This window comes from Scyliorhinus canicula, chromosome 3 (genome assembly GCF_902713615.1).
Source record: "Scyliorhinus canicula chromosome 3, sScyCan1.1, whole genome shotgun sequence".
NCBI classification, from domain to species: Eukaryota; Metazoa; Chordata; class Chondrichthyes; order Carcharhiniformes; family Scyliorhinidae; genus Scyliorhinus; species Scyliorhinus canicula.
The window spans coordinates 271,715,085-271,742,270 of record NC_052148.1 but is presented as its reverse complement, the minus strand read 5'-3'; the positions used below and the strand labels follow the sequence as shown (position 1 = coordinate 271,742,270).

The 27,186-nt window shown below is 53.0% G+C and overlaps 1 protein-coding gene across 13 annotated transcripts in view; it reads left to right on the top strand.

Moving 5' to 3' along the window:
- LOC119963540 (electrogenic sodium bicarbonate cotransporter 1-like) overlaps window positions 1-27,186 on the top strand; it is a 296,890-nt gene that overhangs the window by 178,646 nt on the left and 91,058 nt on the right. For all 13 annotated transcript variants that reach the window (XR_005460119.1, XR_005460120.1, XM_038792824.1 and 10 more), the window contains 4 exons: window positions 431-544; window positions 2,902-3,076; window positions 6,160-6,293; window positions 11,981-12,252. Coding sequence is in view for 11 of the 13 variants with exons in the window: in XM_038792824.1 (XP_038648752.1) it covers window positions 431-544; window positions 2,902-3,076; window positions 6,160-6,293; window positions 11,981-12,252 (695 nt within the window). In the remaining 2 variants the exon portion in view is untranslated. The remainder of the gene's footprint in view (window positions 1-430; window positions 545-2,901; window positions 3,077-6,159; window positions 6,294-11,980; window positions 12,253-27,186) is intronic.

Here is a 27,186-nt window from a genome sequence, read left to right as displayed (position 1 = left end):
CGTGGGTTTCCTCCGGGGGCTTCGGTTTTCTCCTGCAGTCCAGAGATGTGCAGGTTAGGTGGATTGACCACGCCAAATTGCCCTTAGTGTCCAAAGGTGGGCAGGTTAGGTGGATTGGTCATGATCAATGCGCAGGGTTACGGGAACAGGGCAGGGGAGTGGGCCTCGATAGGGTGCCCTTTCGTTGGCATGGTTCAGACTCGATGGGCCGAATGGCCTTTTTCTACACTGTACGAATTCCATTCCATGGACAAAGGAAGAGAAGGATATGGTGATAGGGTGAGATGACGAGGGGGAGGAGGCTGAAGTGGCAAATACTCACGGACAAGAATCAGTTGGGCTAAATGACCTGTTTCTATGCTGTGGGCACAGCTCAACTCGACGTGCTTGAGGAAGCGGAGTGTTATAACAGCATCTTTATTTCAAACAGAAAGAACATGTTTTCAGGAGGAGAAAGTATCCAGATGAACGGAGATATGCCTCATGATGGTGGACACGGAGGTGGGGGGCATGAGGTCCCTGATGAACTGAAGAAAACAGGAAGGTAAGAAAGACGATTCTGTCACATCGATAAATATTCAGCGACTAAACAAGGTTAACGGCAAATTCATGTTCGGAATTCATCTTTGATATCTTTGGACTGTTTCTGGCACTGCGATTCTTACCGGTTTCCACATTTATGAGTCTTTAGGGTAAAGGTCAAGTGTAATTTAACAACAGTCGACAAGTGCTGTGCTCTCATTTCAATCCGTTACTGTTACTTCTAAATTAGGAGTAGCACGTGAACAGGAAGAGGCCATTCAGCCCCTTGAGCCAGGTCCGTCCTTCAATTAGATCAGGGTGAATTGTGTCCCTCCCTCCCTTCATAAGTTCATAAGATATTGGAGCAGAATAACGTCATTCGGCCCATCGATTCCTCTCCGCCATTCTATCATGGCTGATTTGTTCCTCATCAGCTACCTACAATGTTACAGGCCAAGAACTGGATTGCAAAATCAGCCAGAGCATCTCTTCCCTAGAACACATGACCCAGGCGCGGGAGTACATAATTTAGCCTCCCGAGCCTAAACGCCCTCAATGTAATCACGGCGGATCCCACCCTGGCCTCAACTCCACCGTCCAGCCCGTTCTCTATAACCCTTCAACCCATTACCAGTTAAAAATCTGTCTAACTCCTCCTTAAATTTACTCACTGTATCCACCGCACTCTGGGGTAGCGAATTCCACAGATTCACAACCCTTTGGGAGAAATAGTTTTTCCTCAAATCTGTTTTAAATTTGCTACCTCTTATTCCAAGACTATGACCTCCCGTTTTAGAATGTCCCACAAGAGGAAGCATCGGCTCCACGTCTACTTCATCCAGACCTTTTTGCATCTTGTATATCTCGATTAGATCTCCCCTGATTCTTCTGAACTCCAGCGAGTACAGAAGGCAGCACGGTAGCATGGTGGTTAGCATAAATGCTTCACAGCTCCAGGGTCCCAGGTTCGGTTCCCGGCTGGGTCACTGTCTGTGCGGAGTCTGCACGTCCTCCCCGTGTGTGCGTGGGTTTCCTCCGGGTGCTCCGGTTTCCTCCCACAGTCCAAAGATGTGCGGGTTAGGTGGATTGGCCATGCTAAATTGCCCGTAGTGTCCTAAAAAGTAAGGTTAAGGGGGGGGGGGGGGGGGTTGTTGGGTTACGGGTATAGGGTGGATACGTGGGTTTGAGTAGGGTGATCATTGCTCGGCACAACATTGAGGGCCGAAGGGCCTGTTCTGTGCTGTACTGTTCTATGTTCTATGTTCTATGTACAGGCCAAAACTGTTCAATCTCTCTTCGTACGGCAATTATATACGACAGTTATTGAGAAGGTGCCACATTGTCAGAGGTGCCATCCTTCAATGAAAACGGGATGATGCTGCTGGAAAGCAGGAAGCATGGCCAAATACATTCTCCCCAACTGAAAACATATTGCTATTTACTGTGCCCTGACTCCCAGTAGCTGACACAATTTCACTCATAACATCACCCAAATTCCTGGAATTAATCTGTTGACTGCCGGTGAGAACGAGACGATATAGTGCATTGCATGAACATTATTAGATTCTGAAGGGGGAGAATGTTTCCTCTTGTGGGAGAATCTAGAACTAGGGGATGCAGTTTAAAATCAGGCGTCTCCCATTGAAGATTGAGGTCATGAGGATCCATTAGTCTTTGGATTCTCTTCCCAGAGAAGTCTGGCTGGGTCATTGAATTATTCAACGTTGAGTTGGACAGATTTCTGATCCACAAGGCTTATGGGGGATTGACATAAAAATGGAGTTCAAGCTACGATCAAATCTGGGGCGGCAGGGTGGCGCAGTGGTTAGCAATGCTGCCTCACGGCGCCAAGGTCCCAGGTTCGATCCCGGCTCCGGGTCACTGTCCGTGTGGAGTTTGCCCATTCTCCCCGTGTCTGTATGGGTCTCACCGTCACAACCCAAAGATGGGCAGGGATTGGCCACGCTAAATTGCCGCTTGAAAAAAATAATTGGATACTTGATTTTTAAAAGGCTACAATCAAATTCGCCGTAATCGTACTGAATGGCTCGTTGGGCCGAATGGTCTGTTTTTGCTCCTAATTATGTTTATTACAAAACCTTGTATGCCAGATCCTTTTCTGAATGACTTGATTGTCCTTCTAAAACATAGAACTGGACACAGATTTCACCCACTGCCTCTCTTCCTGCGTTCTCCAGCTCCCGTCTCTTATTTTCTTATAATTGTAGTACGGGGATCTTACGGGAAAGTGGGGTTGAGGTAGAAGGTCAGCCGTGACCCTGGCGACTGGCTGAGCCGGGCTCCAGGGGTCGAATGGTCGACTGCAGCTCCTTATTCCTTACATTCTTATCAAATGTTCTCTCGTTTTCTGAACCCCAGGTTGTTTGGCGGCTTTGTGGCTGATATCAAGAGGAAAGTCCCGTGGTTTACCAGTGACTTCTACGATGCTCTGAGCATCCAGTCACTTTCTGCTGTTCTGTTCATCTACCTGGGGACCGTGACCAATGCTATCACCTTTGGAGGCCTCCTTGGCGATGCCACTGACAACATGCAGGTTTGTAGCTGCTTCCCGCTGCAGGTCAGCTGTCTTTCACCCCAGTGTGTCCTATTCAGGAGGCAGTGTCCAAGTCTGTCACATGTTGAACTACATAAAATTCTACAGCCCAGAAAGAGGACATTTAGCCCACTTGTAACATGTTACTATTTATTCCTCACTTCTCTCTCTTTGTCTCATCTCATCAGCATAACATAGAACATACAGTGCAGACGGAGGCCATTGGGCCCATCGAGTCTGCGCCGACCCATTAAAGCCCTCACTTCCACCCTATCCCAGTAACCAGACACAAGGAGAACGTGCAGAATCCACACAGGCAGTGACCCAGCGGGGAATCGAACCTGGGACCCTGGCGCTGTGAAGCCACAGTGCTAACCACTTGTGCTACCGTGCTGCCTAACATTCACTTTTCTCCCTCAGCTCCCCCTTAAATGCATCAAGGATCTTTGCCTCACTGACTCCCTGCGGTAGCAAGTTCCACATTCTCACCACCCTCCCGGGGTAAAGAGCTTTTTCCCCGATTACCTACTGGGTTTATTGGTGACCATCTTCTGTTTTATTATCCCTGGTTCAGGTCTCCCCAGCAAGTGGCAACAGCTCCTCTGAGTCTATCCCATCAAACCCCTTCATTATGTTAAAGCCCTCAATCAGCTTGTTCCTCAGCCTTCCCTTTTCCAGAGAAAGGAGCTCCACGTCGGCAACACAGTGGCACAGTGGTCAGCACTGTTGCTTCACAGTGTCAGGGTCCCGGGATCGATTCCCGCTAGGGGTACTGTCTGTGTGGAGTCTGCACATTCTCCCCGTGTCTGCGTGGGTTCCGTCCCACAAGTCCTGAAAGACGTGCTTGTTAGGTAAATTGGACGTTCTGAATTCTCCCTCCGTGTACCCGAACAGGTGCCGGAATGTGGATACTAGGGGCTTTTCACAGAAACTTCATTACAGTGTTAATGTAAGCCTGCTTGTGACACTAATAAAGATTATTTATTATTATTTAATAGGCAGAACTCTCAATTCTGATATCTCTGTGGAAAATCAGTTTTGACCTTCTCCACTGATATTTCTTGTAATATGGAGACAAAAAAAACTGCTCAGGGTTCCCCAAATGTGGTTTAACATGACTTCCCTTCATTTCAATTTTAACCCTTCTTGAAATGAACTCCAGGGTTTGTTTCGCTTCTGACCGTACAAACTTGTGGCGCAATGTTTGGTGATTTGCATGTCGGTATCCCCAGATCGCTTTGTTCCCCCACCACACTTAGATCCAGATTTTCCAAGGAATATTGTCATCGCCTTATCATAGAATCTTCCAACATCCAGAGGTGAACCATTTGAACCACCTTCCCTCATTAATAAACTTGTTTGGAGGTTATGGGGTTAAAGGTGCTGGGGGTGCGTTTTAACGAATTTAGTTCCCAGAGGCAGAATGCAGAGAATAGAGGAGAAAAGTTATGTAAAAGGCAAGAGTCGAGTGTACAGTGCTGTCTTCATATTAGGGGCCCTCCTCTTTCTGACATCAAGAACCTGGATTGGAAATGGGCACAACATTTCAAAGTTTGCAGGTGATACAAAGTTTGAAAATGTGGTAAATGGTGAGGAGGCTAGTAACAGATTACAGGAGGACGCAGGCAGACTGGTTAGACAAGCAGAGACAAGGCAGGTGGAAATTAATACAAAGGAGTGTGAATTGATGTATTTGGAAGAAAGGGCAAGATAAACTGGATGGTGCAAAAGTGTGTTGAGTTGTGATCTGGAAGGTACTGCCTGAAAGGATGATTGGAATAGTAACTTTCAAAGGGGAATTGGACAGATATGTGAAAAGGAAAAGTTTCCAGGTCTGTGAGAGAAGAGCAAGGGCCAGTGGAACTAATTGGAACATAGGGAGATAACAAAATAGGAGTAGGAATAGGCCATTCAGCCCATTGAGCGCCTGCTCCGCTATTCAACTCGATCATGGCTCATTTACTCCAACACCGTTTTCTTACCCTATCTCGTCATCCTTGATATCTCCACAATCTAGGGACGAGCTAATCTCGGTCTTGAACATCCTCAATGAATGCGTCTCCACAGGCCTCTGGGGTGGAGAATTCCAAAGATTCACCACCCTCTCTGAGTGAAGGAATTCCTCCTCATCTCAGTTCTCAATGTCTGACCTCTTATTCTGAGATATGTCCCTGGTTCTGGACTCACCAGCCAGGGGAGAGATCCTTCCAGCATCTAGCCTGTTGAACCCTGTAGCTCTTTCAAGGAGACAGCCAAAAATATGACGGGCCAAATGGTCGCCATTGCTGCTGTATGATTATATGAATAATGAATATCACTGTCACACTTGATTCAGTTGTGAATCTATGGAATTCCTTGCCCAGTGAAGCAGTTGAGGCTCCTTCATTAAATGTTTTTAAGGTAAAGATAGATAGTTTTTTAAAGAATAAAGGGATTAAGGGTTACGGTGTTCGGGCCGGAAAGTGGAGCTGAGTCCACAAAAGATCAGCCATGATCTCATTGAATGGCGGAGCAGGCTGGAGGGGCCAGATAGCCGACTCCTGCTCCTAGTTCTTATGTTCTTCTTTGACAAATGGATTTTGTATTTTATTACAAACATTTGTTTACTTCCTACAGGGCAATAACTCCAGCAGCACTTGATGTTTCTTTAGAGGAACTGGATATGCTGAATGCTTCTCTTACTCAATAAAATGACTTCTTTCCCCAGAACATGTGGAACGCGCCCAGAGGGAGCGTTTGAGGTGAATAGTGTCGATACGTTAATGGGGAGACTGGTTATGCACATGAGGGAGATATGAACAGAGGATAGCATCATAGGTAATTACAGCATGGAAACAGGCCCTTCGGCCCAGCTTGTCCATGCTGCCCATGCTGGTAATGGGATGTTGAAGGAAGGCAGGAGCCTTGAGAGGAGAGTAAACACTGGGAAGGATTTGTTGGGCTAAGTAATGTGTTTCTGTGCTGTAAACGCCAGGAAGCGGCTACCGACGTAGCACTTCTCTCAGATTGGAAAGTCTTCCAAGGGAATTCGAGAGCCATGCATCTGATGGAGTTTTCTGGTTGTGATTTCTTGTGTACCTCAGGGTGTGCTGGAGAGTTTCCTGGGCACAGCGGTTAGCGGAGCTGTCTTCTGCCTTTTTGCTGGGCAGCCACTGACTATCCTCAGCAGCACGGGGCCGGTGCTAGTCTTTGAACGTCTCCTCTTCAGCTTTAGCAAGTAAGTATAGCCTCAATATAAACAAATTGGTGCCGAGTTAAAGGAGTGCAGAGTTTTTGTTTTTTTAAAAATAGAGTGCCCAATTTTATTTTCTCCAATTAAGGGACAATTTAGCGTGGCCAATCCACCTAGCCTGCACATCGTTTTGGGTTGTGGGGGTGAAACCCACGCAGACACGGGGGCAAATTCCACACGGACAGTGACCCAAGGCTGGGATTGAACATGGGACCTCAGCGCCGTGAGGCAGCTGTGCTAACCCACTGCGCCAGAGTGCAGAGTTAATGGTGTGCACAAAGCTTGGATAGGCGACGTGACAAATCAATAAAGCTGTTTTAAAAAGGACGTGCAGAATTCTGGGTGCAACGGAGTGCAAAGTTAGGGTCAACCATCATTAAACACTGGTTGGGCCCCAGCTGGATGTCACAGTTGTGCTCTGTTCTTGGGCACTGCTGGAGGGTGCAGAGGAGATTTACTGGGATGGTTCCAGGGATGTGGGACATCGGTCAATGTGGATAGACTGGACAAGCTGGGATTGTTCTCCTCGGAGCAGAGAAGGTTAAAGGGAGATTTACATTAGACATGGTTTTGAGAAAGTAATTGGGGAGAAACTGGAGGATTCTCACATTCTTCATCAAAAGAGAGAGTTTACCTCGGGTCGCCGGCAAATCTCGACCTGATGGGAAGCACGTATCACTGGCAGATTGGAGGGGGCTCTCGTGCTCTCTGTTGCGTAGCTATGAACTCTGTTTGCACTTCTCCACAGGTGTGGCTACTTTCAGTAGCTGTAGCTACTTTCAGCTAGTACCACTTCATAGGATGATCAGAGTGCGGAGGAAGGCCATTCGGTCCACATTACCTGTGCCAGTTCTTTGAAAGAAAACTATCCAACCCCTGCTCTTTCTCCATAGTCCTTTAATGCTTCCTTTCCAAATATTTATCCAGTTCCCTTTTGAAAGTATTGAATCTGCTTCCACCGCTTATTGAGGCAGTGAATTCCACATCACGACAACTGGCTGCGTAAAGAAATCACTCCGCATCTCCCCCTCTGGTTCTTTTACCAACCATCAAATCCGTATCTCTCCGGTTACCGACCTTCCTGACAGTTACTCCAAATTTACTCTCATCAAAACCCCTTGTAAATTCCAAGAATAAGGTACAAAGGCAAGGAAGGTAGGATGGATCTTTCTCAAACACCGGTTGGGCCTTGAGGCACCCTCAATTACGACACGAGAGCGAGGTCGGTAATCAAAAGGCTTTAATCTACAGAGAACTGAACAGCATCCGAGAGAAGTGTGCTCACCACATGGAGCCTTATCCTATATACCGTTTCCTGGGGGCGTAGCCAGAGGCGGAGTCCCCCAGGGTTCCAAGCCTCTTAAAGGGGCAAGGTATTAAAGGTCAGGTACCGTTTACGGCAGCTATTAATACCGTTCATCACAGGCCTCAGCAGGAGGCTTGAGTCCAGTTCTGGGCCCCACGCTTTAGGAAGGGGGTGAAGGCTTTGGCGAGGGAGCAGAAAATATTCACGAGGATTTCTCCAAGGCTGAGGGATCTCAGTCACCAGGAGAGATTGGAGAAGAGAAGATTGAGAGGAGATTTGATAGAGGCGTTCCAAATCACCAGGGACCCTGGACAGAGTAGACGGGGAGAAACCGTTCCCACTGGGGGCAGGATCAAGAACCAAAAGATACGGATTTAAGGTGATTGGTGAAAAAAGTCATAAGCGACATGGGGGAAGGCTTTTTGACGAGGCACGGGGTTAGGATCTCAAATAGATTGCCTGAGAATGTGACGGAAGGTGAGGCTTTCAAAGGGGAGCTGGATAATTATCAGAAGTGAAAAGATTTGTAGAGCTACAGGGGAAAGCGTGTGACTAGCGGAGTGACTCTTACAGAGGGCTGGCATGTACACAAAGGCTGAATGGTCCCATTTAGAGCTTGGGAATAATAGAAACAGTGCTCCAATTATTGTTTGATCTGCTTCAATAGCCCCTGGAGTTCAAAGGATTCAAGATTCAGCCTTGCAGAAGTAGCATATGTTTAAATAAGAATCTATTTTTAATTTTTTTCTTTTAAAGTGAGCATCTGCTGCTCCCGGTGTTGATTGAAGGGGGGTAAAATCTGCTCAGTGAATTAATTAAATTTCTGCAGGCAACTGGCCAGCCGACGATGTGAAAGTCAGATCATTACTGTTCTTTGCCAAAAATAGGACGGGAAGGACTTGCATTTATATAGCGCCTTTCACAACCTCAGGCTGCCCGGCAGCCAATTAAGTACTTTTCGAGGTGTTTTTACTGCCGTGATGTAGGAAACGCAGCAGCCAATTTTCGCACAGCAGGATCCCATAGACAGCAATGTGATGATGACCAGGTTACGGACGGAAAAGCAGAAAATGCTGGAGGTATTCAGCAGGAGTGGCAACTTCGGTGGAGAAGAGAGAAACAGAGTTAACAATTCAGGTCGACGACCTCTCATTAGAGCTTTGTCCAGTAGAGCACTGAAAGTGTCAGCCTGCATTTATATCTTTGCGTTCTCCTTCAGCTTGTGGGCTTTCTCCGTGAAAGACAGGTGTCTGAGGATGTGGCTGGGGGGGGCGATGCCCGAGTACACTGTCATTACAGTGAGAGTACGCACCGTGCCGCGCACCAGATTGAGTGCGCCCACTGCTCGAAGCTGAGCTAAAGTGAACATCGTTGCCGCAGTGAACATTTGTGGCCGCCATCGCACCAACCTGCGGAGCTGGCATCATTGACGCTGTGTGCCCTCGAACCCCGCCATGCCATTATTCCCGGCTCCTAGTGGGTAGCCTGTTGTGTGCTGTCACCTGTGCCAGCCTGGAGCTGCACTTTGGAACCAGACCCAGCTTCCAAGAATAGAACAGTGGCTCAGTGATTCAGAGTGAAGCAAAGGCGACACACAGTGCCCATTTTGCCAACACAGCAGAATGAAACAAGAACTACTTCCAAGGCTGAAAGACGAGGAATTAACTTGTCCAACTGCATGAGGAGATTTCGCTCGGCTCTAAACAGATCTCCCTGAACCCGCCTGTCAGTCATTTACAAATATTCTCATTCCTTCCCTTTGGTGCTTGGCTTCCAACAGATTTTGACATTCCTGTCCATCACGGACACTGCCTACCTCCAACTCCATCACTTTGCCAGTCCAGCTCAGCTGCTACTGATATCCTCATTCACACCTTTGTTATCTCCAGACTCAACGATTCCAACACTGTCCGAGCCCCCCTCCCATCCCCTGCCCTCTGTAAAGTTGAATTCATTGGGTTGGGGGGGTTCAGTGGTGGGGGGGCTGCTCTGATCACATAGGGCTTGGGGTCCCCAGGTAGCTGCAGTCCACATTAACACTCCTCCTCCTCCTCTGGCCAAGGTGGGTAGGGGGGGGGGGGGGGGGGTGCTGGGTGAGCTGGGAGGGGGTGGAATGGGTGGGGCAGGGGTGCGCGAATGTAATGATATAACTTGCCACTTCATCTCTTTTGGTTCCAGTGGCCTCTGTATATCCGCTACCTGTGGAATCCAACACAGGGCTGCGGCGGAATAACGCAAAGTGGGTTCTGAATGGTGTCACAGAATACCAGATTACAGATCCCTTTCGAAATTACGTCGCAGTGTTTATGGGTCCAGTGGAGCAACTGACTATTCTTAACACCCCCGCTGGGCCCCCCTTTAAAGAGGGGGGGAGTCAAAATCAACACCAGTCAGTGAGCTCTCAGTCCGAAAGGGAAACTGGGTAAGAGACTGAATTAAACAGGCAGCCACAATCTCCCAAATTTCCAGGGACCTGCCGAGTGATCGGGACGGTCAGCAACACCTCGGAAGGACAACCCTGGCCACTTTTGCTCGTTAACAGAGTTTAAACACAAGAGTGAGTGGAGATCCTTTTATTTGAGGGGTTCGTTGTCACTATGCAATCTTAACCATCGACAATTAGACAATGGCTCTTTATAAATGAGAGAAAAAGTTGCCTTTGTCATATCCATATTTGTTGGGATAGAATTCCATTCTCGCACGCACTGATAGTATCTGCAAGTAAATGTGATGATGGAGCGATTTCACAGGAAATGATAATAGGCAAAGCCTTTTCCATCAGTGCAAATGTTTAAAGTTCCGATTCGCGTGGGCCCCTTGATTTTAAAAATAGCTGTAAAATTCTGCCAAGTTATCCCGTACTCGCAGACTGAACTGACTCCCTGAACGGTCAATAGTGTGGAAGTACGTTACTGAGGGAATCTGTTATATTCCTGCCTAATGTCAGACAATGTTGTAGCCGATTGATTGAACAAAGTGATTTTGTATGACAGTTTTGATGAGGTCACTTTAGCATTCCCAGTCCTGAGCTTAATTTGAAAGGAATTCCGATCGGAAATGTGTGTGTGCGGAATTGAACCTGGGACCCTGGCGCTGTGAGGCAGCACTGCTGCCTCACAGCGCCAGGGTCCCAGGTTCAATTCTGCCCTCGAGTGACTGTCTGTGTGGTGTTTGCACTTTCTCCCCGTGTCTGTGTGGATTTCCTCCCACAGTCCAAAGATGTACAGGTTAGTTGGATTGGCCGTGCTAAAATTGTCCCTTTGTTGTGTCCAATGATGTGCAGGTTACGTGCGCTTATGAGGTTGGGGCAAGGGAGTGGGCCTAGGTAGGGTGCTCTTTCAGAGGGTCAGTGCAGACTTGATGGACCAAATGGCCTCCTTGGGCACAGTTGGAATTCTATGGTCCTAGTTCTATGGTATGTCTGTAACCTCCTTCAGTGCTATAACCCTCTGTACCTCTGAAACCTCCTCCAGTGCTATAACCCTCTGTATCTCTGTAACCTCCTCCAGTGCTCAAACCCTCTGTATCTCTGTAACCTCCTCCAGCGCTATAACCCTCTGTATCTCTGTAATCTCCTCCAGCGTTACAACCCTCTGTATCTCAGTAACCTCATCCAGCGCTATAACCCTCTGTATCTCTGTAATCTCCTCCAGCGCTATAACCCTCTGTATCTCAGTAGCCTCCTCCAGTGCTCAAACCTTCTGTATCTCTGTAACCTCCTCCAGTGCTCAAACCGTCTGTATCTCTGTAACCCTCTGGAGAATGTGCAGCTCACTCCTACAGGGAGTGGTTGGGGTGAATAGTGTTGAGACATTTAAGGGGAGCAGGATAAACACATGAGGGAGAAAAGGGATAGACGGTTATGTTGGTAGGTTGAGATGAAGAGGGAGAGGGGGGAGGTTTGTGTGGAGCATTAACACCAGCACAGAGCAGCTGGGCCGAACGGCCTGTTACTGTGCTGTAAATGTTTTGCAGTTAAATCAGGGTACAGATAGATATAGTTTTACTTTGGTCATTTTCTTGCAGTTAATCTTTCCTTTTTTTTTAAATAAATTTAGCGGACCCAATTATTTTTTTCCAATTAAGGGGCAATTTAACGTGGCCAATCCACCTAGCCTGCACAACTTAGTCTAATCTTTTCTAGTGATGTTAAATTGTGTTCTGCACAGCTGTGTATATATATAGGATAGTCTCTACTCTCACAGCTTGTTAAATTGAAACTTAGTTGGTCAACTTATTCAAACTGAGTAGGTTAATTAATGTGGAAACAATTCACTTGGTTTGAATTGTGTATCTTTTGAAGTCTGCACGTCCACAGAATTTTGGATAGTTTGAATCAATTCACTTGTCTTAATATCTCTTCTAGAGACAACGCTTTTGACTACCTTGAGTTCCGTCTGTGGATTGGTTTGTGGTCATCCTTCCTCTGTCTCATTCTCGTTGCCACTGACGCCAGTTTTCTGGTCCGGTACTTCACACGCTTCACCGAGGAAGGATTCTCATCGTTGATCAGCTTCATCTTCATCTACGATGCCTTCAAGAAGATGATTAAGCTGTCTCACCACTACCCCATTAACACGGACTTCAGAATGGACTACGTCACTTTGTTCAGTTGTGGATGTCTACCACCTGACCCAGGTAAGAATGGCCTTGTGCAGATTACCTACAAGACAACGGATTGTGGATTGAAAGATTCAGCTACAATAACAAGATATAAATGGTGTTTTAGTAAATCACTAAAGTAACTTTTTTTAAGGTCAGTGGCATGGCCGTCGTTTACTACCCATTCTCTAGTTGCCCTTGAGGTTGTGGGGCTCGGCCTTCATTTTGAACTGCTGCAGTCCCAGTGGTATAAGTACGTCCACAGTGCTGTTAGGAAAGGAATTCCAGGAGTTTGACCAACAATAATAGTGATGTGTTTGTGTTGGCCGGTATTACGGCCGGGATTCTCCGACCCCGCGTCGAGTCAGAGAATCCCTGGGGGATGCGTGAATCGTGCCCTGTCGCTGGCTTCCCCATTCTCCGCCGATTCTCGTGCACCCGCGGGATCGTCGCCACGCCGGTCAGGGGTCATTGACAGCAGCCACCCCCCCCCCCCCCGCGATTCTCCAGGCCCCAACGGACCGAGTGGCCGCCAAGTTTGGCCGAGTCCCGCCGACATGCGTTACTCAGATCCCACACGGTGGGACATGGAAGGTGCGTCTGCGGGGGCTGTCCTGGAGGGGGGGGGGGGGGAGGGGGTGGGGGGGGGGGGGGGGCGTGTGGGGGATCCGACCCCGGGGGGGGGGGGCTCCACGGTGGCCTGGCCCGCGATCGGGACCTACCGATCGGCGGGCGGGCTGGTTCCATGGGGGCCTATGTTTTTCCGCGCCAGGCCCCTGTAGGGCTCCGCCATATTTCCCAGGAGCCGGCGTGGAGCCGGGAACCCAAGTGCATGCACGGACTCGCGCCGGCCGTAGCGCGCATGCACGGACTCGCGCCGGCCGTTCCGCGCCGGCTGGAGCTGCGGGGACCACTCCGGCACCGACCTAGCCCCCTATAAAGGGGAGCATTCCTCATTATTGGGGGCCATTGACGCCAGAGCGGTTGGCGCCGCTTTTCACGCCGGCGTTAGAACTTGGCCGCGGGATTGGAGAATCCCGGTACGAGTGCAGCAATGACCATGGATATATTTACTCTTTCTTCCACTAACACTTGCATTCCCAAATCAGGATAAACCTGGCTGGATTGAGTGAACCCTTTACAGCTCAGGTCAGATTGGAGCAGTTCAATACAGGTTAATTCTGGTACTGAATAAGTCTAGAAATTGCAGGTGCCAATATTAGTGTTAAGTACACTGTATGATGCTACTTCCTCTGTAATTTAGTTGCGCTGCCAAACTCTTTGTTTTAAACATTCAAGGGAAATGATGTCATGGAGGTGTATTGAGCACTCTGACATTAATCCCTTCCTTGAGTAGCCACATAAACGCCAGTGAAGAGACATGGCCACAGCCCAGGACAAGAGAGAATCACTGTTTCACGGGGCGACTCTTATTTATCTTGAGGCAACTAAGGATGAGTGATAATTTCTGATACAACAAAAACAGAAAATACTGGGGAAACTCAAATGGACTCAAAACGTTAACTCTGTGACTCTCTCCACAGATTAGGTCAGACCCGCCGAGTTTTTCTAGAACTTTCTGTTTTTATTTCAAGGTTCCAACGTTCACCGTATTTTTCTTTTATTCTAATGATAGTTTTTATCCTGCCAATGTCACTCGCAACTCAATAACAAGAAGGCTGGGAGAGATTCAGTCCAGGTGTTTAGGGTGTGTGCTGCACTGTCAGAGGCACTGGGCTGAATTCTCCGCCGGCGGGATTTACCGTTGTGCCGGCAGCCTTGTGGTTTCCCGAGGGCGTGGGGCTGCCGACAATGGGAAACCCCATTGTGTGCTCTCAAGTGAACCCTTGGTTACTAGTTGAAGAAGAGAAGGGGTATTATCTCTGATGCCTTGCCAATATTTATCCCTCAAACAACATCACAAAGAAACAGATTATCGGGTTGTCTAAATCACTGATTGTGGGATCTTACTGTGCATTAGTTAGTGAGCATTGTATTTCCTACAATACTTCGAAAAGTCACCTATTGACAGTGAAGCACTCCAGTCATAAAAGGAGCTAATGCAACTTCACACGTCAGTAGAACCTCACAGCACAGAGTGAGACCATTCAGTCCATCGTACCTGGAACAGCTCTTTGAAATAGCTATCCAATTAGTTCCTGGAGCCCAAAGCTCCCTTCTCTCTCCACAGATGTTGTCAGACCCGCTGAGATTGTCCAGCATTTTCTGTTTTTGTTTCCGATTCCAGCATCCGCAGTAATTTGCTTTAATAGCCCCTGGACCCCATAGCTCTATAAATCATAGAATCATAAAATCCCTGCAGTGCAGAAGGAGGCCATTTAGCCAATCGAGTCTGCAGCGACTATCTGAAAGAGCAACCCCTCTACGCCCACAGCCTATCCCCATAACCCCACCAAACCTCCACATCCCTGGACGCTAAGGGGCAATTTTTATCTTGGCCAAGCCACCTAACCTGCACATTGTGGGACTGTGGGAGGAAACCGGATCACCCGGAGGAAACCCACACAGACACGGGGAGAGCGTGCAGACTCCCCACAGACTGTGACAGTGACCCGAGGCTGGAATTGAACCCGGGTCCCTGGAGCTGTGAGGCAACAGTGCTAACCACTGTTATATTCTTCAGGTATTTACCCAATCCCCTTTTGAAAGTTGTTATTCAATCTGCTTCCACCGCCCTTCCAGATCACAACACTCTGCGTAAAACATGCCTCGTTGTTTTTCCTCCAGGTTCTTTTGCCAATTTCCTTAAGCCCACCTTCTCTGGTTACTGACCCTCCATCTCGTGGTCATAATTTCCAATATAGGCCGGCATTCTCCGGCCGTTGGGATTCGCCGTTCACGCCAGCAGAACACCCCCACCTGCGGGTTTCCCAGCGGCGGGGGGGGGAGGGGGGGCCTTCAATGGGAAATCCCATTGACAAGTGGCAGGAATAGAGAGTCCCGTCACCAGCGAATGGCTAGAGCCACGGAGACGCACGTGGCTGGGGCCACGGAGAAGCACGTGGCTGGGGCCACGGAGAAGCACGTGGCTGGGGCCACGGAGAAGCACGTGGCTGGGGCCACGGAGAAGCACGTGGCTGGGGCCACGGAGAAGCACGTGTCTGGGGCCACGGAGAAGCACGTGGCTGGGGCCACGGAGAAGCACGTGGCTGGGGCCACGGAGAAGCACGTGGCTGGGGCCACGGAGAAGCACGTGTCTGGGGCCACGGAGATGCACGTGGCTGGGGCCACGGAGAAGCACGTGGCTGGGGCCACGGAGAAGCACGTGGCTGGGGCCACGGAGAAGCACGTGGCTGGGGCCACGGAGAAGCACGTGGCTGGGGCCCCGGAGAATTCCGCCCAATCTCTGATCAAAATCCCTCACTGTTTTACTCAGTGTTGCTTTATCCCAGAGCTCTCGAATATAAAAGTGCCCCACACATTAACCAGGCTGTTCCAGGCATAAGACCTGCGTGAGAGTCCTGGTGTCAAATGAATAATGCTGCTCGAGCCGGTGCAAATAGCCAGGGTGTGAATAAGCCAGCTTGCTTGGAATAAGGGAAATGAATCAGTACTGTGCAGGCGGAGGTGAGCTTCCATTTGGCTGCAGTGACCGTAAATTACTTTCTCTGTGTGTGAAACTAACTGGCTGTTGTGTACTGATATCAGCCTCCAAAGCTCCATTTCAGAATGCACGGAAACTCTCGCAAGTCATTTTTAATGGAGAAGGTAATTCATTCCTCCTCCTGGCGCTCATATTTCAGTTTTAGGCTGGTTTTCCTGGAGCACTTCTCACTGTAGATTAATCATTCACTTCCCATAACCTTTTCCGACTCTGATTAGCCTCATGGTCCCTTGATACCCATTGTTCCATAAAGGGCAGGCAGGCAGCAAGGACTTGTAACTTTTAGTGCTATGGGACACTCAGATCCTTTAGTCGCTCAGGAAACACAGGGGAACGGGAGGGAAAGTGGAGCTGAGGCTGACGATTTAGTCGCTAATAAATGCAATAGGGAATTGAAGAGGAACCGGGGTGCTGAGAATGTGGAACTCAATACAACGAGGAGGGGTTCAGGTGAATAGCACGGCCGCAATTCTCCGGCCATTAGGACTGAAGTGTTGGCTAGGGTAGACTTGAGAGATGAACAGACACTTCCAACACTGATGAAGGTTCAACTCAATTTTATTAACTACTTCTAACTAACTAACACACGATGACTGTGGGTCTAAATGATGCTAACTTAAACTAGAGACCTAAGCCTTGTCCGAACCAGTTGATTCTCTCAGCCCGTGGTGTGAGCCTGTGCTGGGCTGGATGAGTTCCTGTTACACTCAGAGGCAGCACCCAGAATGAGCGGGAACCGTGGTGCCCTCTGCCTTTATAGTGTGTGTATTCTAACTGGTGATTGGCTGCGGTGTTTGTACATGTTGATTGGTCCCTGTGTGTGTCCATCAGTGTGTGTCTGCACCATGATATACTGGTGTATATTATGACAAGGACAATCTGATCCCGGTGACAGTGCACTCCCTGCCGTAGGTTCCCCAGCAGCGTGGGATGTCGTCAATGGCAAGGTCATTGACAGCAACGGGAACAGTAGCAGCACGGAAGCATTGTGGATAGCACAATCGCTTCACAGCTCCAGGGTCCCAGGTTCGATTCCGGCTTGGGTCACTGTCTGTGCGGAGTCTGCACGTTCTCCCCGTGTCTGCGTGGGTTTCCTCCGGGTGCTCCGGTTTCCTCCCACAGTCCAAAGATGTGCAGGTTAGGTGGATTGGCCATGCTAAATTGCCCTTAGTGTCCAAAATTGCCCTTAGTGGTGGGTGGGGTTACTGGGTTATGGGGATAGGGTGGAGGTGTTGACCTTGGGTAGGGTGCTCTTTCCAGGAGCCGGTGCAGACTCGATGGGCTGAATGGCCTCCTTCTGCACTGTAAATTCTATGAACAGAGATTCCCGCTGCCAGCCAGTGTCGCAATGCCTCCGAGGAACACACGGCGGCGGTACTGGAGAATGCAGCCCCATTTGAGCATTCACGGGCAAGTTAGAAAAGCACCGAGAGAGAATAGAATCAAAGATTATGATTACAAAGTGAGATGGTGGAGGAGCCAGGAGGAAACTTGTGTGGAGCAAAAACACCGCCATGGATCAATGGAGCTAAGTGGCCTGATTCTGTGCTGTAAATTCAGTGTCATTCTAAATAATATAAAAAGGTGTGGAAAGGAAAATAAAATGTAAACTCCACAGAGCAACTGACATCACAAATGGCTCTGAATTGGAGGGGGAATCTTTAAAAATTATTTCATGGGATGTTCTTGCCTCTGTTGCCCATTCCTAATTGCCCTTGAGGTGGTGGTGGTGAGCTGCCTTCTTGAACCGCTGCAGTCCATGAGGTGTAAGTACACCCACAGTGCTGTTAGGGAGGGTGTTCCAGGATTTTGACCCAGCGACAGTGCAGGAACGGCGATATATTTCCAAGTCAGGGTGGTGAGTGACTTGGAGGGGAACCTCCAGGTGGTGGGGTTCCCAGGTATCTGCTGCCCTAGACCTTCTAGATGGTAGCAGTCGTGGATTTGGAAGGTGCTGTCGAAGGAACCTTGGTGAGTTCCTGCAGTGCAACTTGTAGATGCTACACACGGCTGCCACTGTGCGCCGGCAATGGAGGGAGTGAATATTTAAGTAAATGGTGGAAGGGGTGTCAATCAAATGAGCTGCTTTGTCCCGGATGGCATCAACCTTCTTGAATGTGGCTCTCAGGAGGCGAGTTACGCACCACAGAATTCCCAGTCCTGATCTGCAATTATACCCACAGTATTTATGTGGCTGGGCAGTTTCTGGTCAATGGTCACCCCCATGATGTTGATAGTGGGGGGATTCTGCGATGGTGATGCCGTTGAATAAAGGGTTGTTAAATTCTCTTTTTTTGGAGGTGGTCATCAGCTAGCTCTAGTTTGGTGTGGAAATGACTTGCCATTCATCAGCCCGGACCTGAATGTTGTTCAGGTTCTGTCGCGTGGGGACTGTTTTGACCAGTGGATTGTTCAAACTCAATTTTCAGCACCTCAGGTATCAGGTAGATTAGCTGAAAATCACAGGTGTGCCTCTCGATAGTTGCATCACGAGTCACATTGTGCTGCAGAACATGGATGTTCTCCACCTCAAAACATCTACAGTTCCACAGGGGCACCTGAAGAGCTCAAGTTTTTGGAACATAAGAAAGTAGCCATTCAGTCAGCCTGGCGCACTCTCTGCTCGTTTCGGTGCCTTTTATTGACCGTTTTATTTCTGGACACAGAAAACACAACACAAGTAGAATAATGGAGCTGAGCTGCTAACTGTGCCAAGGCCTTTAGTTCATTCCCACCTCGCTGTTAAAGGCAGTAAATCTTTCACCACCTGCCCTGTTGCTAAGCATGCAGGCCAGGAGTTGACTGAACACAAAGCTGCTTTTGGAAAGACGTTGTGTTTACATATCATAGAGTGACGGAGTTGTTACAGCACAGATGGAGGCCACTCGACCCATCGCGCCTGTGTCGGCTGTCCGAAGCATCTCTTAGATCCTCAGCACCTCCCAAAGTGCTTCACAGCCCAGCAGTTGCTTTTGACGTTGTGATCTCTGATATTTGTAGGTAAACATGGCCACTGGTTTTGAGCAGGAGGTTTGTGTTGAATATCCATGGCCATACGGCCCACATAGTATCAACGATTGACTCGTCCTCCGCCACACTCTCAGGCAGCGCATTCCAAATCCTAACCACTCGCTCTGTAAAGAGCTTTTCCTACATCTTGGACCAACTTGGTGTCCTCTAATTCTCCATCCTTCCAACAATGGGAACAGCTTCTCCCCATCCACTCCGCCCAGATCCCTCGGGATTTTGAACACTTTTACCAAATCTACTCTTGACCTTTTTCTTCTCCAAGGGTCAAACTCGCCGTCAGAATTTGTATACTGACTAATGTATTGCCTTGACGGTGATGGCACTTTCAATTATGAGTGGGTTGGTGTTCCTGAGTGAAGGCTAAACATTGCGGGTGTGAATATTGCCAGCAGACACTACCTTCGTACTGGAGCTGTGCTTCAGTGGGTAGCACACCCACCTCTCATTCAGCAAGCTCTGTGTTCAAACAAAGCCCGTCTAGAGGCTGAACCCATAACCCAGGCTGACACTCCCAGTGCAGGGCTAGGGGAGTGCTGCACTGCCAGGGGAGCGCTGCACTGCCAGGGGAGCGCTGCACTGCCAGGGGAGTGCAGCACTGCCAGGGGAGCGCTGCACTGCCAGGGGAGTGCAGCACTGCCAGGGGAGCGCTGCACTGCCAGGGGAGCGCTGCACTGCCAGGGGAGTGCAGCACTGCCAGGGGAATGCTGCACTGCCAGGGGAGGGCTGCACTGCCAGGGGAGCGCTGCACTGCCAGGGGAGTGCAGCACTGCCAGGGGAATGCTGCACTGCCAGGGGAGGGCTGCACTGCCAGGGGAGCGCTGCACTGCCAGGGGAGTGCAGCACTGCCAGGGGAATGCTGCATTGCCAGGGGAGGGCTGCACTGCCAGGGGAGCGCTGCACTGCCAGGAGGGTGCTGCACTGCCAGGGGAGCGCAGCACTGCCAGGGGAGCGCAGCACTGCCAGGGGAGCGCTGCACTGCCAGGGGAGTGCAGCACTGCCAGGGGAATGCTGCATTGCCAGGGGAGGGCTGCACTGCCAGGGGAGCGCTGCACTGCCAGGAGGGTGCTGCACTGCCAGGGGAGCGCAGCACTGCCAGGGGAGTGCAGCACTGCCAGGGGAGCGCTGCACTGCCAGGGGAGTGCAGCACTGCCAGGGGAATGCTGCACTGCCAGGGGAGCGCTGCACTGCCAGGGGAGCGCTGCACTGCCAGGGGAGTGCAGCACTGCCAGGGGAATGCTGCACTGCCAGGGGAGGGCTGCACTGCCAGGGGAGCGCTGCACTGCCAGGGGAGTGCAGCACTGCCAGGGGAGCGCTGCACTGCCAGGGGAGTGCAGCACTGCCAGGGGAATGCTGCACTGCCAGGGGAGGGCTACACTGCCAGGGGAGCGCTGCACTGCCAGGGGAGTGCAGCACTGCCAGGGGAATGCTGCATTGCCAGGGGAGGGCTGCACTGCCAGGGGAGCGCTGCACTGCCAGGAGGGTGCTGCACTGCCAGGGGAGCGCAGCACTGCCAGGGGAGCGCAGCACTGCCAGGGGAGCGCTGCACTGCCAGGGGAGTGCAGCACTGCCAGGGGAGCGCTGCACTGCCAGGGGAATGCTGCACTGCCAGGGGAGCGCTGCACTGCCAGGGGAGCGTTGCACTGCCAGGGGAGTGCTGCACTGCCAGGGGAATGCTGCACTGCCAGGGGAGCGCTGCACTGCCAGGGGAATGCTGCACTGCCAGGGGAGTGCTGCACTGCCAGGGGAGGGCTGCAGTGCCAGGGGAGCGCTGCAGTGCCAGGGGAGCGCTGCAGTGCCAGGGGAGCGCTGCACTGCCAGGGGAGCGCTGCACTGCCAGGGGAGTGCAGCACTGCCAGGGGAGTGCAGCACTGCCAGGGGAATGCTGCACTGCCAGGGGAGAGCAGCACTGCCAGGGGAGCGCAGCACTGCCAGGGGAGCGCTGCACTGCCAGGGGAGCGCTGCACTGCCAGGGGAGCGCTGCAGTGCCAGGGGAGCGCTGCAGTGCCAGGGGAGCGCTGCACTGCCAGGGGAGCGCTGCACTGCCAGGGGAGCGCAGCACTGAGGGGTGTCGGCCTTTGGCAGAAGCACTAAACTGAGGATCCACCTGCCCTCTCGGCTGGGCGCGTATATCCCACGGCCTCATTTGGCAGGAAAGCTTTGCCTATTGTCCTGGCCAATACTTATCCCTCAACCACCATCACCAGGAGACACATTTCCTGGTTGTTTATGGGAGCTTTCTGTGTACAAATTGGCATTTCTCACCATAACGAGCACGTCGACATGAAAGTACCTCACTGGCTGTAAAGTGCTTTGAGTCATCCCCTGATTATTAAATCTTTATTTCCCCACCGACCAGTGGAAACAGTTTCTCCTGGCTCTCTCTTATCAAACCTCCCCTACATATGAACCCCCCCCCCCCCCTCCTCCCCCCCTCCCCGGAGCCTTCTCTGCTCTAAGGTGAACAATTCCAGCTTCCCAGATTGCTCCAATTCACAGGGCTCTCAGGAGCTTTGAATCTGCGGGATCGGTGAAGCATTTTAACAGTAGAATTTGGACAAAGCGGGGGGGGGGGGTTGCTGGGGAGGGGGAGGGAGGGGGATAGGCAGGCAGACAGTGGGGGTGGGGTGGGGGGTGCTGGGGGGAGGGGGATAGACAGACAGTGGGGGTGGGGTGCGGGGTGTGTGTGTGCTGGGGGGGGGGGAGGGAGGGGGATAGACAGACAGTGGGGGGGCGCGGGGTGTGTGTGTGTGCTGGGGGGGTGGGAGGGGGATAGACTGACAGTGGGGGGGGGTGGGATGTGTGTGTGTGCTGGGGGGGGGTGGGAGGGGGATAGACTGACAGTGGGGGGGGTGGGATGTGTGTGTGTGCTGGGGGGGGTGGGAGGGGGATAGACTGACAGTGGGGGGGGGTGGGATGTGTGTGTGTGCTGGGGGGGTGGGAGGGGGATAGACTGACAGTGGGGGGGGGGGGGGATGTGTGTGTGGGCTGGGGGGGGGGGAGGGGGATAGACTGACAGTGGGGGGGGTGGGATGTGTGTGTGTGCTGGGGGGGGGGGGAGGGGGATAGACTGACAGTGGGGGGGGTGGGATGTGTGTGTGTGCTGGGGGGGTGGGAGGGGGATAGACTGACAGTGGGGGGGGGGTGGGATGTGTGTGTGTGCTGGGGGTGTGGGAGGGGGATAGACTGACAGTGGGGGGGGGGCGCGGGGTGTGTGTGTGTGCTGGGGGGGGTGAGAGGGGGATAGACTGACAGTGGGGGGGGCGCGGTGTGTGTGTGTGCTGGGGGGAGGGGGATAGACAGACAGTGGGGGAGGGTGGGGTGTGTGTGTGCTGGGGGGAGAGGGATAGACAGACAGTGGGGGGGGCGCGGGGTGTGTGTGTGCTGGGGGGAGAGGGATAGACAGACAGTGGGGTGTGTGTGCTGGGGGGGGGGGGATAGACAGACAGTGGGGGGGGCGGGGTGTGTGTGCTGGGGGGAGGGGGATAGACAGACAGTGGGGGGGGTGTGTGTGTGTGCTGGGGGGAGGGGGATAGACAGACAGGGGGGGGGCGCGGGGTGTGTGTGTGTGCTGGGGGGGAGGGGGATAGACAGACAGGGGGGGGGGCGCGGGGTGTGTGTGTGTGCTGGGGGGAGGGGGATAGACAGACAGTGGGGGGGTTGTGTGCTGGGGGGAGGGGGATAGACAGACAGTGGGGGGGGGTGCTGGGGGGGAGGGGGATAGACAGACAGTGGGGGGGGCGCGGGGTGTGTGTGTGTGCTGGGGGGGAGGGGGATAGACAGACAGTGGGGGGGGGGCGCGGGGTGTGTGTGTGCTGGGGGGGCGAGGGGGATAGACAGAAAGTGGGGGGGTTGTATGCTGGGGGGGAGGGGGATAGACAGACAGTGGGGGGGTGTGCTGGGGGGGAGGGGGATAGACAGACAGTGGGGGGGGTGCGGGGTGTGTGTGTGTGTGCTGGGGGGAGGGGGATAGACAGACAGTGGGGGGGCCGCGGGGTGTGTGTGTGTGCTGGGGGGAGGGGGATAGACAGACAGTGGGGGGGGGGGCTGCGGGGTGTGTGTGTGTGCTGGGGGGAGAGGGATAGACAGACAGTGGGGGGGGTGTGCTGGGGGGGTGGGCGAGGGGGATAGACAGACAGTGGGGGGGGGTGCTGGGGGGGGGAGGGGGATAGACAGACAGTGGGGGGGGGGTCCTGGGGGGGAGGGGGATAGACAGACAGTGGGGGGGGGGGTGCTGGGGACGAGGGGGATAGACAGACAGTGGGGGGGGGGTGCTGGGGGCGAGGGGGATAGACAGACAGTGGGGGGGGGGGTGCTGGGGGGGGAGGGGGATAGACAGACAGTGGGGGGGGGGTGCTGGGGGGGGAGGGGGATAGACAGACAGTGGGGGGGGGGGGTGCTGGGGGGAGGGGGATAGACAGACAGTGGGGGTGGGGTGCGGGGTGTGTGTGTGTGCTGGGGGGGAGGGAGGGAGGGGGATAGACAGACAGTGGGGGGGGGCGGGGTGTGTGTGTGTGCTGGGGGGGTGGGAGGGGGATAGACTGACAGTGGGGGGGGGTGGGATGTGTGTGTGTGCTGGGGGGGGTGGGAGGGGGATAGACTGACAGTGGGGGGGGGTGGGATGTGTGTGTGTGCTGGGGGGGGTGGGAGGGGGATGGACTGACAGTGGGGGGGGTGGGATGTGTGTGTGTGCTGGGGGGGTGGGAGGGGGATAGACTGACAGTGGGGGGGGGTGGGATGTGTGTGTGTGCTGGGGGGGTGGGAGGGGGATAGACTGACAGTGGGGGGGGTGGGATGTGTGTGTGTGCTGGGGGGGGTGGGAGGGGGATAGACTGACAGTGGGGGGGGTGGGATGTGTGTGTGTGCTGGGGGGGGGGGGAGGGGGATAGACTGACAGTGGGGGGGGGTGGGATGTGTGTGTGTGCTGGGGGGGTGGGAGGGGGATAGACTGACAGTGGGGGGGGGGGGCGGGGTGTGTGTGTGTGCTGGGGGGGTGGGAGGGGGATAGACTGACAGTGGGGGGGGCGCGGGGTGTGTGTGTGCTGGGGGGAGGGGGATAGACAGACAGTGGGGGGGGGGTGGGGTGTGTGTGTGCTGGGGGGAGAGGGATAGACAGACAGTGGGGGGGGGCGGGGTGTGTGTGTGCTGGGGGGAGAGGGATAGACAGACAGTGGGGTGTGTGTGCTGGGGGGAGGGGGATAGACAGACAGTGGGGGGGGCGGGGTGTGTGTGCTGGGGGGAGGGGGATAGACAGACAGTGGGGGGGGGTGTGTGTGTGTGCTGGGGGGAGGGGGATAGACAGACAGGGGGGGGCGCGGGGTGTGTGTGTGTGCTGGGGGGGAGGGGGATAGACAGACAGTGGGGGGGGCGCGGGGTGTGTGTGTGTGCTGGGGGGAGGGGGATAGACAGACAGTGGGGGGGGTTGTGTGCTGGGGGGAGGGGGATAGACAGACAGTGGGGGGGGTGCTGGGGGGGGAGGGGGATAGACAGACAGTGGGGGGGGTGCTGTGGGGGAGGGGGATAGACAGACAGTGGGGGGGCGCGGGGTGTGTGTGTGTGCTGGGGGGGAGGGGGATAGACAGACAGTGGGGGGGGGCGCGGGGTGTGTGTGTGCTGGGGGGGGCGAGGGGGATAGACAGAAAGTGGGGGGGTTGTATGCTGGGGGGGAGGGGGATAGACAGACAGTGGGGGGGGTGTGCTGGGGGGGAGGGGGATAGACAGACAGTGGGGGGGGTGCGGGGTGTGTGTGTGTGTGCTGGGGGGAGGGGGATAGACAGACAGTGGGGGGGGCCGCGGGGTGTGTGTGTGTGCTGGGGGGAGGGGGATAGACAGACAGTGGGGGGGGGGCTGCGGGGTGTGTGTGTGTGCTGGGAGGAGGGGGATAGACAGACAGTGGGGGGGGGGTGTGCTGGGGGGGTGGGCGAGGGGGATAGACAGACAGTGGGGGGGGGTGCTGGGGGGGGAGGGGGATAGACAGACAGTGGGGGGGGGGTCCTGGGGGGGAGGGGGATAGACAGACAGTGGGGGGGGGGGTGCTGGGGGCGAGGGGGATAGACAGACAGTGGGGGGGGGTGCTGGGGGCGAGGGGGATAGACAGACAGTGGGGGGGGGGGGTGCTGGGGGGGGGAGGGGGATAGACAGACAGTGGGGGGGTGCTGGGGGGGGGAGGGGGATAGACAGACAGTGGGGGGGGGGGGTGCTGGGGGGAGGGGGATAGACAGACAGAGGTGAAATGGAGGATTGTCACATTAAGATTCAGCAATCCATCACTGATTGTACCGATCTGCTTGTGTGCAACGAACTTGGCACACAGCTAGACACCTGCATTTGTATCACACAATACCTGCCTGACCTTGCCAATACCCTCACTACTGTACAAATGAAGAGAGTCTCATCTGTTCATTTGTACTGATGGTGGCTGAACGGAAAGTGTCATCCCCTTTTCTTCCTTAGCAAGTCATTTGATCTGAGTGTCGACTTTCTCTCTGTGCACTTTGGCAATAATTAATGAATTGACCGGAATGGTCTGACGAGGAATCTCCCATCTGTGAGCAAAGGGACAGGCACTGCTGTCTGCTCGGAGTGACTCTCACTTCATTGTTAGAGGGTCACTTCTCCGTCGCACTCTTATTTGCTGAGTGGTATCTTCCAAGATACTCTCGGGGTGGGGAGGGGGGGCGGGCAGAGGGTTGTGGGGGGGAGCAGTGCTGGGCACATGCAAGTAAAACAACAGGCCATACATCTGCAGGGAGGACAGTACCTTATGGTCTGGAGGGCTGTGCAGTCTGCTCCTCACAACAGGAGTGGATTTGACTCATGGAAAGTGTGATGGGCCGTATGAGGGAATGATTTGAAAGGACACGAGGCAGCGAAGTTCCTGCCTGCTGGCTGGGCCACAGCTTTGTGGCAGCTAGCTGCAGGCGTTGGAACATAAACGACAGCCTTGAAATAAGAGTTGCCAAACCTCCGGGGGTACAGGAATGGTTATGTTACTGAGCAAATAATCCAGGGGCCTGCGAATGGTTCCAGGGGTGAGGAACTTCAGTTACGAAGCTACGTTGGAGGAGCTAGCATTGTTTTCATGGAGAAGAGAGGACAGAGGGGAGGTTTGACAAAGATAAGATCATGAGGGGTCCGGACAGGGCAGATCGGGAGAAAACTGTTCCCACTCGTGAAAGGGTCGAGAACGAGAGGCCGCAGATTTAACTTGATTGGTAAACAAAGCCAAAACGACACAAAGAAGACCTTTTTTCACGCAGCAGGTGGTCAGGAACTGAATTCCGCTGCCTGAGAGTGTGGTGGAATCAGCACGAGACTTTCAAAAGGAAATGAGGTCGTATTCCGAAAAGGAAGAATGTGCAGGTGACGGAGAGAAGGTGGGAGAATGGCACTAAGTGGCTCATTGGGGAGAGCGGGCACAGGGACGATGGGCTGAATGGCCTCCTCCTGTGCCTCTGTGTGATTCTGGAGTAATGATCCAGAGAAATGGGGCTGAATTTTAACATCGAAAGAGGGACAGCATTGTGGTTCCTGATGCGAACACACCTCCAACCCACCCAATCCTAACTCTGAGGCTGGGAGGCATTGTGAGCAACCCAGACCCAGAAGGCGGCTTTCAATATGATAATAAGGCCGCAATCCACTTTGTATAGGGGCTGGTTTAGCACACTGGGCTAAACAGTTGGCTTGTAATGCAGAACAAGGCCAGCAGCACGGGTTCAATTCCCGTACCGGCCTCCCCGAACAGGCGCCAGAACGTGGCGACTAGGGGCTTTCACAGTAACTTCATTGAAGCCTACTTGTGACAATAAGCGATTAATATTAGAGCATAGAACATAGAACGATACAGCGCAGTACAGGCCCTTCGGCCCTCGATGTTGCACCGACATGGAAAAAAAACTAAGGCCATCTAACCTACACTATGCCCTTATCATCCATATGCTTATCCAATTATTATTATTATTATTATTATTAATCATCGTTTGAAATTCAGCTGCTGTCACCTGTGGTAAACCAGGCAGCTTCCTCGAGGGAAAGACCAAGTGGATTCAGGAAGTGAGTGGCTTCATAGCTACCTCCTGGGCACAGGTGTCTACCTGAGGAGGCTCCGCCTACAGGGCCCACAGGGTCTACGCCCCCCCCCCCACCACCCCCACCCCCACCCCCTCCCTCACATTTCCTAGTCCTGATCTGGTCAGAAAGTCTCTGACCTCCCCCTACCGGGTTCTCTAGCCGCCCTAACGCCCCATCATGAGGCCTCCAAACTTCCCGCCTGATCGACATCCTCCTGCTCCTCCCACTGTGCCCCTGATAACGCC